Consider the following 13,467-nt stretch of genomic DNA (forward strand, 5'->3'; position numbering starts at 1 on the left):
GAAGAACACATGTACTTGGACCATGCTCCAGGGAGGAGCGAACTCAAAAAAGGAAGTGAAGCCTACAGAAGCTAATCAATTAAAAGGTTGCAAATGAGAGTGATGATAACAAGAACTAATAGCATGATGTGGGTGGGTTGTAAGTTCTCTGGATTGCAAATCATATGTCTTGCCCCTCAGCACATTCACCAAGTAGGTGAAATCTAGAAATACTAGAGGTGAAAGACCCTTCTCTGAACATTTTCATTTAGTTTGCTAATTTTAGCCTTGCAAATGCAGTCCTTTCAGGAAGCATTGAAGTATTTAAATCTGTTGAGGTCAATAAAGGCCAGAGAGATGTTGATCCAGTCAGGTACAGTGTCTTATGCATCAGTAGGCCAGCAGTGTTTTGTGTATGGCTATATTTTGACGTGCAGAGGCTGGTTTATTTTAGTTCACATTTCCAAGTATATGAACCTAAGCCCTCTATCACTTCCTTGGCTCTGCTAGCTTGAGGATGAGAGATACTGTTAGAAATGGGTTTTCTGGTTGGCTAGGGATTGCACCTAAGCTAGGTAAAATGCACCACTCTAGACATGATAAGGGAATTACACATCTAAAATAACCCCTGCCCACACCCTTATTAGCTTGGCACGAGCAGTCAGGCTTATCCCAGAGGCAGTGTTTGAAGCATTTGCACATAACCAACATTAATACAGTGAAAACACTACAATTGGACACCACAATCATTTTAGAACAATATCCAATCTTTATCTGTGTGAAACATGACCAGAACAATATAAATCCAGCATACAGTGGTCAAAATACAAATAATGTGAAAATAGACTTTATATACAGTTCCTTGAAGTCAATAGCTCCGTCCGGGGCTATCAAGGTGTAGTGAACAAATAAATCCCACATTTTGGGCTGATTGTTGGCCAGCTTCAGTGTGGGGAAGACTGGTAAAACAGTACCTTTCGGAGATGCAGGACATCGGACCTTGTGGTGAGCTCCAGACGAGCAGGGTCGGCAGGCGTCTGTTCGGGAAGTCGTTGTAGGAGTTGTTGGGCCCTTGAAGTCACACGCGTTGCAGGTCAAACTCCTTGAGTTTGAGATCAGGAGCGCCGGGGTCGGTGTGAAGCGGGATGGTGCTCTGTTTTCTCCACGTATGGTCTCCACAGGTCACGGTGCAGGCTGCGGCATTAGTGATGGCGTTGCGGTGTTGTCGGGGATACCAAAGTGGCAATGCGAAGTGAGGCGTGTGGGGCATGGTGCCCACACGTCACGGTGCAAGTGGCGGCTTGGTGGTGCCGTTAGACGGCATGGTCAGTGAGACCAGGGTTGCAGTGAGAAGTACGGTGGTGCCTTCAGGTCACAGAGCCAGCAGCGGCATCGTTGACAGCATCGGGTTACCTTTTTCCTCTGTGGCAGCTGAAACTTCCAGTACCAGAAGCTGGTACCCAGAAGATGTTGACATCTTTGATTTCCCTGAGACTTCGAAAGGAGGCAAGCTCTACATCAAGCCCTTGGTGATATTTAGAATGCAGAAGTTCAGTTCAGCCCTTTTCCTGCCGCAGACAGAAGCAGCAACTGTAGGCCAACCTAGCACAGCACACAGCAAAGTTGTAGTCTCTCCTCACAGCTCTTCCAGCTCTTCATCCTGACAGGTTCCTTAGTCCACCGTAACCTAAAGTTCTGAGGTCAAGGCTCCAATATTTATTACACATTTTCCTTTGAAGTTGGTACAAACAAAGTTCCTTTGGCATGCATAAACCAATTCAGCCTGCTCAGGCCAGGTTCACCACAGGAGGCAGAGACAGCTTTGTGAGAGGCAGTCACGATCCATTCAGGTGCAAGCAACAACTCCTCCCACTCCTCTAAATCCAGCCAGGTCTATTCAGTGGCTATCAGTCACCCGAGAAAGGCGGGACAAATCTCACCCCGTGTCTGTCAAGTGTGAATCACGTCCCCAGCTCATGTCACTCCAAACCCAGACAGTGAATACACAAATGGCAGAGGCACACAGGATGGTTAGCAAGAAAATGCACACTTTCTAAAAGTGGCATTTTCAAACACACAATGTAAAAATCATCTTTACTAAAATGTGTAGTTCTAAATCCTGAGGTCAGAACTCCATTTCTTTATCTTGTCCCAATGGAAAGTTATGCTTGTAAGATGTTACAAAGCAATTTTCATGTTAACCTATGGGACAGATAGCCTTGCAATAATGAAAAACGAAATGCACTGTATTTCACTATTAGGACATGTGAAACACACCAGTACATGTCCTACCATTCGCATACACTGCACCCTGCCCATGGGGGTACCTTGGGCCTACCAGAGGAGTGTCTTACATGTAAGAAAAGGGAAGGTTGGGGCCTGGCAAGTGGATGAACTTGCCAGGTCGACATGGCAGTAACAACTGTGAGCAGACACTGCAGTGGCAGATCTGAGACACCTTTGAAAGGCTATTAGTTGTGTGTGGGACAACCAGTGCTGCAGGCCCTCTAGTAGCATTTTATTTACAGGCCCTGGGCACACACAGTGCACTGTACTTGGGACTTACTAGTAAATCAAATAAGCCAATCATGCAAACACCAATCCATAAAAACAATTTACATGGAAAGCACATGCACTTTAACACTGAATAGCAGTGGTGAAGTGACCAGAGGCCTAAAACCAATGAAAACAAGGTCAAAAACAAGAGGCCAAAAAGCAAAAAAGTCTGGGGGTAAACCAGCTGAAAAAGCCAAGTCTAACAGATACCTTCTCTTCTCTGACAGGCTTCACAATTGGGGAGATTAAAGCACCCTGCTTGGCCCTTTCGGGATCTGCCCTTTTCTAGCAGGTTTTTAGTCTTTATTTGAGTGGAGACTATGTTAAAGAGTGACTCTCTGTTTTAGTTAACATCTACATGAGCCTTCCACTTCTGCAACAGGATGGGGCACAGACACGAATGGGCCAGGGTATCAGTGCTGAACTGCTGAAGGTCCTGAGGGATCCTTTGTTTTCTCACACCCCTCAAGAAACATGAGTCTTTTTATTATCATGCAGCTTCACTGGATTTCCAGCCCTGTGTAGCACGGATAGCTACCATCCAAAAACTCCTATTAGCAATTCAACAACCTTAAGTATGAAATCAAAGTAGTAGAAGTGATTGACGCTCCAACAACTCTTGCCTGCCATGTAAAAACACTAACTGCAACATTTGGATTACAATGTGAGCGCTCCTAACAGTAAGTGAACACTATGTAATGGATATACAATCCACTGTGACTCTTGTGAACAGCTAAATGAAATACACATAATAACCAAAACACTCTCAGTGTTACGGAGGCACATTTTTGCACATTAATTTGGAATTAAAAAGTAGCTCGAAACCTGCTCCCTTGGTCCCTTTTGTTAACTTGAACAAAATAAAAATAAATCAAAAGCACATCACTAAATTATGGGACACTTTTCTTCCCTCCCCCCACCCCAGACAGAGCAATGGCCCTGAAAAAATTCTTGTTAGACCTGCCATCCTTGGCATGGTTTCCCCTCATTTTTTGCCTATATCTCCTGTATTTTTGGACTGTGTGCTGGACTTCGTCTTTGCTGTTTTAGCTACTCTGGGCACTTTACCAATGCTGATCAGTGCTAAAGTGCAAGTGTTCTCTGTGTAAATTATGTTTCTGATTGGTTATCCCTGATTGGCATATTTGATATACTGGTAAGTCCATAGTAAAGTGCACTTTGTGTGGCCAGGGCCTGTAAATCAAATGCTACTAGTGGGCCTGATGCACTAGTTGTGCCACCCACATGAGCAGCCCTGTAAACCTTTCTCAGGCCTGCCATTGCAGTGCCTGTGAGTGCAATGTTTAGCTCCAAGTATTTTACTAAACTTTTACAGACAGAGGTAGACAGTGGTAAACAAAATAAATACAAAGTCGGAAAGGATGGATACATCATAGGGGGGGGGTGTAGGCTGTGCATAAAATGATGAATCGGTGGATATTCTGCAAAAATTGAGTGTAGTTTTCAACTGCCATGTCGACCTGGCTAGTGCACCCACTTGCCAGGACCAAACCTTCTCTTTTTCTACATGTACCTCACCCCTAACATAGGCTCAAGTTAGCCCCATGGGCAGCGTGCAGTGTATGTGAAAGGTAGGGCATGTGGTGGTGTGTTTTACATGTCCAGATAGTGAAACACTGCCAATTTCGTTTTTCACTATTGAAAGGCTAGCTCTCCCATAGGTTATCATTGGAGATGCCTTGTAACATTTTACAAGTGTATCTTTCAATTGGGAAGGGATAGGGATTTGAAGTTACATCTCTTAGTGAAGTTGTTTTTTAATTGTGTGTTTGAAAATGATAGATAGTGATGATGCAGGGCAGAGAACAGAGGTTTGGGTGAGTATACCTGGTTAGTGTGTATAGTGAAGCTGGAGGAGTACTATGAGACAAAGCAGAACTAGTCTTTCATTTGATAGTTCTTCCAGAGACACTCCATGCTTATCTCCACTTAAGTAGACCTTGCAGATAGGAGGATGCTGCAATCTAATTTTATCAAACATGAAAGAGTGGAGTGAATATGGGAGTGAACATGTGTGTGGCAAGCAGTTGTATGGAAAGTGAAGGTGTTGCGGAGAACTGTGCTATTACTGTGTCTTTTGGAACATCTCAACGAAGATGGATTTGCTGAGGTTATTGGTTTAGAAGTAGTAGGAGCAATTTAATTAAATTCCAGCAGAGGGCAGAGCATCATAATTTGGCATCCCACTACTTAATCTGCGAAGTTGCTAACCTGGGGAACCTAGTGAGCCAACATGCATGATCTCTTCCACCACTTATTAGTTCTGCACAGCCTGTCAAGGTTTCTTTTCACTGCTGTAAGGTCACTGGACTGAATAACAGAAATCTGACTACCTTTTTCGTGGACTACACAAATATACCTACCAAGAGGCTGTGTAGGTTGGCATTACTTCTATTCACAGACACATGGAATTATTATAACAGGCCTTTATATGAGCATTATTCGACTACTGATCTGTGCTTAATTTGAGCCGGCACTTGCACTTAATTGTCAACAACAGCGCTTGTTACAGTCTTCCACAGGGTGGTGTTGTTTGACTAATCTAGAGATGACCACAACAACAGTTAATTAGAAATTCAAAATACATTAAAAATTACTTTTACCTGGCTCCCTGAGGTACTCTTATAGCTTTGGGGGACTGAACATTGTCTGAATTGTCAAACTTGTAGGAGTGTGATGGTTAGTAGTCGTGTTGTTGCTATCATTGGCAGCATGGAATGGTCAATATGTGGTCCAAGCTAGAGTGGCTGCCTGACGACAGCCCTGACACATATTTTTTACAGTAAGAACTGCTACTGATTGTCATCTTCTCTCGGACGAGACCAACAACTTGCATACTAAGAGTCAGACATTTTAAGAACATACAGTGGCAACCATTCTGTGCCATTTGTTTTATTTTCCAGTGCCGTTGTGAATTCAACCTTGAGCGTATCTAACGCAATGAGAGTTGAGATATGTGCGTGTGTGTGAGAGAGAGAGACAGTGAGAGGAAAGAAAAGGAGAATGAGAAAGGTAAACATAGGTTGAGTAGCGTTATATTGTGTAATCATATTTCATAAAGTTGATTTAAAAAAGCACTTTCCGAGGACTCTAGGTGACATAATAGTAAGAGTAAGAATCATTGGTCCGGAAATTTTTTCTTTTCCAAACATATTACATTTTAGATGTTGTAACATTTGGAATATTTCCTCAGAAAGCAAGGCCTGTCCTTGAGACATCAGATATGAACAGAAACGACGGACAGAGGGGGATTTTACTGGTACTTGGCATTCTACACAAGGCCACCAACAAATCTTTTACAGAAGAGATGAATCTTGCCACGTGCCCTCTCTCATATGCTGGGTAGATTTATATCCCAAAGTCCAAGGACTAAATGTTGAACAATTCCAGGAATAGCATGGCATGTGAAACGTGCAAAAAGAGAGCAAAATTGAGCGAGAAGCAGGCTATTCAATCCAGCCTTGGAAATAGTACTACTGAAAGACCCACTTATTCATGGCACAGAAGGAATTTTATGGCTGAAAAACATACCTCTTATGGTTTGCTGATGCACCAAAACAGTGAGCGGTATGAAAACAGAACCTTCCTTTACAATAAAGGTTTTATGTATGGAGCTTAAAAAGCAACAGCTTTTTTTCGGAAAAAAATGTGTGCTTTATGTACTATCTGTACAAACAGCACACCTTTTCTAAAATAACATTAAAGTAAAATAAAATAACACGTTACTGGGCCCGTATTCAGAGGAAAATGCACATGATTGTTATTGCGGCACACCTGTAATCAAGGACATGAAACAGAAGAAACACTGCGCCAACTGTCATTTTCTGAAGTACAGTTTTTTGAGCTAGTGTTACTGAGACGCAGTTTGGAAAGCCTCCCATGGGAATATACTTACCTTTGAGTTTGAGGTCCACATTGCGCCTGAGCCAAGGGTAAATGCCGTAGTTCGACATGTCTTCAGGAATAGGGTTATCATGTATCCAGCCCCCACAGGCGAACTGGAAGAAGTTGTCGCAAGGGTCAACAGTCTGGTTCAGTTTACTTCGGATAGAGGCAGCTGCAAAGAGGAAAATGGTTGGGCTGTGAGAGACTTCATTTTAAACAGGACAAAAGACATTTTTCTTAAATTGTTCTCTAACGAGGCCAACACTTTCTCTGAGTGCCTTTTGTATTTATCACTCAGACATCAAGGTGCTGGTGAAATGTTGAGTTGTCTGCTGAGACAATTGGATTTCGTGTTCTGAAGGGCAATAAGCAATGACCTATTCATGATGAAGCATTCTCCCTGCTTGATCAGACATTAGATAGTCATAAGGGCTCATTACAATGTTGGGTGGAAAGCCTCTGACTAAGACCGACTCTGATTCGTGACCGCCAGATTACGATGTGACCGATAACTATTTGGTCAGAGTCCCATTGTTCCCACCGGGCCGTAACACAGGCTTCTATGGGGAAATGGAGTGTATGCAGAAAACTCTGCCCCACAGTGTCTCCCACAAAGTGCAGGGTTTTGCAGGGGGTTCCTTTAGATACCCCCTCGGCCAGCAACCGTGGCTGCATCGATCCAGATGACAGAAACTCTGTCCATAGGGTTGCAAGATGCGGTTCTGAGTGACAGGAATATGCCAGAAGTCATTAGGAACTGAGTTGGAATGACTGGAAGGTTTACGTTGCTACCCCAAACATCGTGATTGGGCGGTCAGAAAGTAAACCGACTGAGTTGGTCGGAAGTGCTCTGATGCGGTCGAGGAGATTCCGATTGTCTGGAGGAGGCTTCCGCCCGACACTGCAATGAGCCCTAAAGTGTTTGCTTGAGTTTCACTTCTACAAAGAGCAGGGGCATTGCATCTGGGGTGGGGTGTTTAGGTTGTGACACCCTCAAATAAATGCATTCATTTTTAGCCTGGTATTGGGTCTGGGGGCCCTGAGTCGGGACTGCTATAATAGTGTTGGTTTATCTCATCATCCTAATTTCACTAAGAGGTTTTAAAATGTATTAATTTTTGGAACCAAGAACTTAAATATATATATATAGTGACCGGTTTACCAAAAAAGTAGCAAAGTTGCAGCCAAATAAGCACTCCTTGAGGAGATTCCGACTGTCGAGACTAGGATTCCGCCTGACACTGTAATGAGCCCTAAAGTGTTTGCTTGAGTTTCACTTCTACAATGAGCAGGGGCATTGCTTCTGGGGTGGGGTGTTTAGGTTGTGACACCCTCAAATAAATGCATTCATTCTTAGCCTGGTAGTTGGGTCTGGGGCCCTGAGTCGGGTCTGCTATAATAGTGTTGGTTTATATCATCATCCTGATTTCACGAAGAGGTTTTAAAATGTATTCATTTTTGGAACCAGGAACTTAAATATATATATATATATATATATATATATATATATATATATATATATATATATATATATATATATATATATATATATATGTATATATATATATATATATATAGTGACCGGTTTACCAAAAAAGTAGCAAAGTTGCAGCCAAATAAGCACTCCTTGAATAGATGCAAATTTGCTACTTTTTAGAATTCACACACTTTGGCAGCAGTAAGCTTGGAAATGGAAGGCTGGGCCGATCTCAGAATTACAGGGTATTACTGGCAATCAAATGCATAAAGGTTGATGGGACAAATGCATGCAAATAGTATAATCGCCCACTGTACCACTCTAGACAGGGGGCCTTATTTAAGTGTAGGCAGTCGGAGTAAAGGAATACAAGTGGTGGAGGACTTTACATCTGCCACCCTGTGTTTACTCCATACACCAAATTGAAGGATGTCCGCAAGCTCTGAAGACATCTCGATACTTAGCAGAACCTGCCATCATAGAAGCTCCTAGTTTCGTCGTACACCAATTATTTACATGGCTGAAACTGGAAAATTCATGCTACTAAAGACTAGAGGCGACACTGACATGGATCTGTGCTCCTCATCTTAGGCGTATATTTAGACAGTAGGTACATTTTAAACAAAGATCACAAACATAAGCCAGGGTCTGCATGAAACCCTATGATAAGAGATTTATGCCCATAAACATATAAGGCTTAAGTATAGCTAAACATTATTTTTTTAAATTCAGTTGTTCACGCTATTTAGTTGCAGTACCTTTGCTTTGTATACAACTCTGTTTATGATTGTTTGAAGCATTGAAGTTTATGATTGTTTGGAGGCATGGGATATCAATGTACCTGATGCATGACTGCTGAATCATGATGAATGTGGATATAGGTTTTGTGAGCCACTTTCATACTTCAAGAGGAAGCAAATTGTTCTTAGCCTGGCCATCTGTTGGCAGATGAAGGCAGAACACTATATAGAGAAGTTATGTAATTTACTTTGTTAGTGTTACAGAATCTGTCATTTGATTTCAAATTCAGCTGTGGGTGTAATTGTTACAGGCAAAAAAATGTGCAAAAGTAAATTATTAATCATCAGTAATTGTTTAGAGCCTCTCAACTACATAATCCACGGAGATACAATTGTGGCTCAGGAAAGCATTATGAACAGGACAGAGAATAGTTTTAAGGGATTAGAAGGCTACTAGAATCCTGGCAATTGCTTGGCTATCATGGAAACAGTCTCTCAGGTAGTGAGAGAAAAAGAACACTTTTTCAATAAGACATGGGACGGATTTTTGCTAACCTTTATAGAGTTAAGAGAGGAAAAGAAGAATTGACAACTATGCTTATTATTCACTCAAACAGTTCCAAACATATTTATAAATCATTTTGTACACAGAAGGTTTTACAGGAAAGGAACCTAGTATATCTGTTTTGTAATTGCAGACCTGTATGTGAAATGCCTTTTAATACATTGTATGATATATCTTGCAACATATGAACTCTGAGACATTATTCATTTGGTTGGTCTTAGATCCTCTCAAATTGTTAATAGACTTTATTATTATAGAGAACTTGATAGATGATATAGTAGACTATGTAACACTTTAATTGATCGAATAAAAAGTTATCATGTAAAAAAAAAGGGAATTTTGCCAAATGGATAAAATACAGTGGAAGGGAAGATTGATGTCTGAGAGTCCATCCTTAGTTTAGGGCATCCAAAACTATAGGCGAAGAGTTCTTAAACTGGGGTCTGTGGACCACTGGGGGTCCATAACGCCTATTCAGGGGGTATGGGACTGTATACAAAATTGCATAACATTAGCAGATTAATAAAGTATATATACATAACCGAGTAAAGTGTAAAATTACATTTTTTAAATGCTTTGCACATGTGAAGGAATTTGAAATTAGAGGCTAAATGCCGGCCTCCTTTGCCTGACTTTTGGGATCAGAGCAAGTACAGCAAACAGAATCTAGCATGGAAGATTGATGGCCTCAATGGAGACACAGATATGTGCTGAAAAAAATAGAGGAGCAAAAAGACAAAGTTACATGCTAGAATCTAGCATAACTCTTAATCTTTTAGAAGTATAATCAAATTATGGAAAGTTCCAACCTTCCCATTTAAAATGATAATGTGAATTACATTTAAAAAAAAGTAGTTTTCAAATCATAGAATTTGCTCTTCCAGTAGTGATACATTAGGGGTCCACATAAGTCAAAAGGTTATGAACCGCTGCCATAGACCACTGAGGATTTCAATGGTTCTAGCTGAGGTTTTTGATTACACCTTAGTAAGGTTTGTGCAGCGGATCCAGTCACCCTAAGAAGATTGCTGCTTACAAAAACATTACAGATGTAAAATGAGGTGCTTATTTTTGATGAAGCAAGTAAACACAGACTAAAAGTATCAAGATTGGCAGGGTGGTGGCCAACCCAGGCAAGATGGCAGCCAAACATTGCATGTGCTCTGGGCCATTTCTGCAATCTTTGCTGATCCAGCCTGCTGATCATTGCCTCTGCTCCGTGGGGTTGCAAGGAAGCTTTGTGTCGCTGCCTGGACTGTATTAGCCGGTTGTGGCACCTTGATCGCTACCATGGCGGGCCTCCAGGAACAAAGGATAATAGATAGGCAGCCGCATGGTTGGGCCTGCCGGGGATGCCGGCGGAGCTGACAAGTGTGGATTGGTGTGGGCCAAAGGTGCTGATCCGCCATCAGGGAAGCAAAAGATGAGCTTAGAGGGCCTTGGGGGGGCATTGATTGGACTGCAGGGGATTGTAATGCCTCTTGCCTTCCTCCCCCTCCCTGCTCTTCTGGACTTGGGGCTTGCTGATCCACGCTTCTGGAGCTGCCAGAGCTACCGGCCAGAGTTACTGCAATCCACTTGTGCCTCCAGGATATGAGGTGAGAGGCGCTGGGGAGGGGTCAGCTATGTGGGACACAGGCCCGTCCAGATTTTTGGCTGAACTCACAGGCAGAAAGCTTGGAGCCTAGTTGAGTCTAGTGGCCCTCATGTAGGAGTTTGTGCAGTGGGGGCCTGGAGGTGGCCTTGTGCAGGGGGCTCTTTGCCGGTGCCAGGGAGTTCTCCCCCCCTTGATTTGAACTGCTACAGCTATTGGAGAGGTTGGTCTCAGCCTGGATGTGAGGGCACTGCCTGGAGGTAGCGGGAGGTAGCATGGGGTGACCTGTCTGGCTTGGTCTCGGGACCAAAATTGGCATGGCAAGGTGCCACTGGAACCTTCTGGGACATTGATCACAGAGGGGGGCTGTCTCCCTGGTTATACTCCCTCCTAGTGGCACACAGCAGACTGGAGACACTTGCTCCCCCCTGGGCTTTCTGACTGGACACGCTTGGCTGCTCTTGCTGCACCCTCCAGGGCAAGTGATCTGAGAGGGACCTGATCTTGGCACTGCCTCCCCCCACTGATGGTGGCCTGGAGCGCCGTGCTGTTTCTCTGAGCGGCCCACCTTGGGTGCTCTCTGCTGCTCATGCTGCCCCCACCTGTCGCCTGGGGGAAATCAGTGGTGACTGTACCTGCTGTCTCCTTGAAGATCAACTCCCACGACCGACCCTGGTAACACTCCATGCCACAACATGGGGAAGGATAAGGAACTGGCGGCACATACCCAACCCAGAACGGGTGCATTCCCGACTGCCACTCTGCCTGTGGGAGCGGGGTACCAGGGGGTCAGAACAGTGGTCGTTGAAGCCCACTGATCTTGCTACTTTACTGAAGGTGGTCTAGGTGTCCCATGAGGTGGTGGAGAACAGAATAGGGAAAGTTAAGGTGGATGATTCCTTCCTTCATCAGGACCAACTGAATATTGCTCATGAAGTCACTGAAATGGAGAGAATGATCTCAGAGGCGGAGGATGATGTTACCTTGTTAAGTGCCAAGGTGGCCAGGTAGGAATCCCTTATTGCCATGTTTGAAAAAAAGGGCCAAAGATACAGAGAACAGCTCTCAGAAAAATAACATGCACCTTAAAGGATTCCCAGAAGGATCCAAGTCTATGGATCTCACATGTTTCTTGCAGGACTGGCTGCAGTTGTGGCTACCAGGAGATCTCCTCTCATGGTGCTTTGTGATTGAAAGGGCGCACAGGGCCCCACACCAGAAGCGCCCCCACACCTTTTATTATCAGATTCCTAAACCACCTTGCTTCAAATGCCACTCTTTGTGAAGCTCGCAAAGCCAGGAAGTTACAGTTTCACTCATCCCAGATACTGATATTCTCACTACACACGGGAACCGCAAAGGCAGAGTCGGTCTGTCGAACAGGTTAAACAAAAGCTTAGAGCCCTTAACCTTCAATATATGCTCCACTTCCCAGCAAAACTCGAGGTGATCCAGGATAGTGGCTCCCATTTTTGTGATACTCCGAAGACAACATGGGAGTGGACGACTGAGCAGTGATCTCTGCAGAGATTGGAAGCTGATGATCAGGCTCCATTGATGTTGAGGGGACCCCACAAGACATTGGGCTTTGAACCCAGGCGGTGATAGCAAACCAGATCGCGTAGGCTGATGACTCTCCTATCCTCTCGCAGACATTGGCAATGGCTGGCGCCGGCTGGCGCATGCTGGTGCCACTACGCTTCAGTCCATGGGAAATCATTCAAATGCTGAAGGGGGACCTGAACTGGCTCAGTGCCATATGAGTGGAGTTTCTGAAGCATAGGATAGCGGCCCACAACTATAATCAATGTAGACTCCTCACCAACCAGGCAACATCAGCAGTGCTTACTATTGATCCACTCACTGCAGGATGGCCACCAGTTGAAGACCCCTCAGCACTATATGTTCTATTTTGAGTCAAATATTTGGTTTGTTTTAATTTGTTTAGCTTTTAGTATGACAGATGATTCAGGGGGAAAGTGTGTGGAGGGGGTAGTTGAGGGTAGGGAGTTTTGTTCAGTTGAGTTATTGTTTGGTTTTATCTTGCCAGTATGCCGACCGTGACACAAACTGCATCCAAGACACCTGGAACCATTACTACACCTTTCGGGTACTTTTGATTTCACCTCACCATAATTGGCTGCCCCCTGGTGGGTGGGTAACATACTTGCAAGCGAATATACCCCATGACAGCTCATACAAACATAACATGGAATGTGAATGGCTTGTTGGACCAGATTAGATCAGCAGCCCTCCGATATGCTAAGTACCTCTGTCCATCTGTCATTATGTTAGAGGAGGCGCACCACTTGGGATCAAACTGCCTATTCCCAAACCGCTTTTTTTGCACTAGAGTTCATCATGCAGGGCTTGCCAGTGGCTCCAGGGGAGTAGCCATATTATTACCTATATCCTTTCCCCATACCATTATTAACATGGTAACTGACCCCCTAGTCAGATTGTGATGATGGAGGGCTTAATGGAAATGACATCAGTAAAATCTCCAGAGCGTGTTCATCCTGCCTGATCTGCTCACTCAGACGTTTGCAGCTATCATGGAGACACTGCTGGCCTTTCCTGGAGGCCTGACCATTACAGGTGGGTATTCCAATGCTATACTTAATCCTAACATGGATAGTAATGGAATCCC

General features: G+C 43.9%; 1 protein-coding gene across 1 annotated transcript in view; it reads right to left on the bottom strand.

The window, feature by feature from the left end:
* PHEX (phosphate regulating endopeptidase X-linked) overlaps positions 1-13,467 on the bottom strand; it is a 1,438,972-nt gene that overhangs the window by 1,269,227 nt on the left and 156,278 nt on the right. Inside the window, exon 3 of the mRNA XM_086934549.1 lies at positions 6,452-6,613. Coding sequence (XP_086790675.1) covers positions 6,452-6,613 — 162 coding nt within the window. The remainder of the gene's footprint in view (positions 1-6,451; positions 6,614-13,467) is intronic.

Source organism: Lissotriton vulgaris, chromosome 8, assembly GCF_964263255.1.
Source record: "Lissotriton vulgaris chromosome 8, aLisVul1.2, whole genome shotgun sequence".
Lineage (NCBI taxonomy): Eukaryota > Metazoa > Chordata > Amphibia > Caudata > Salamandridae > Lissotriton > Lissotriton vulgaris.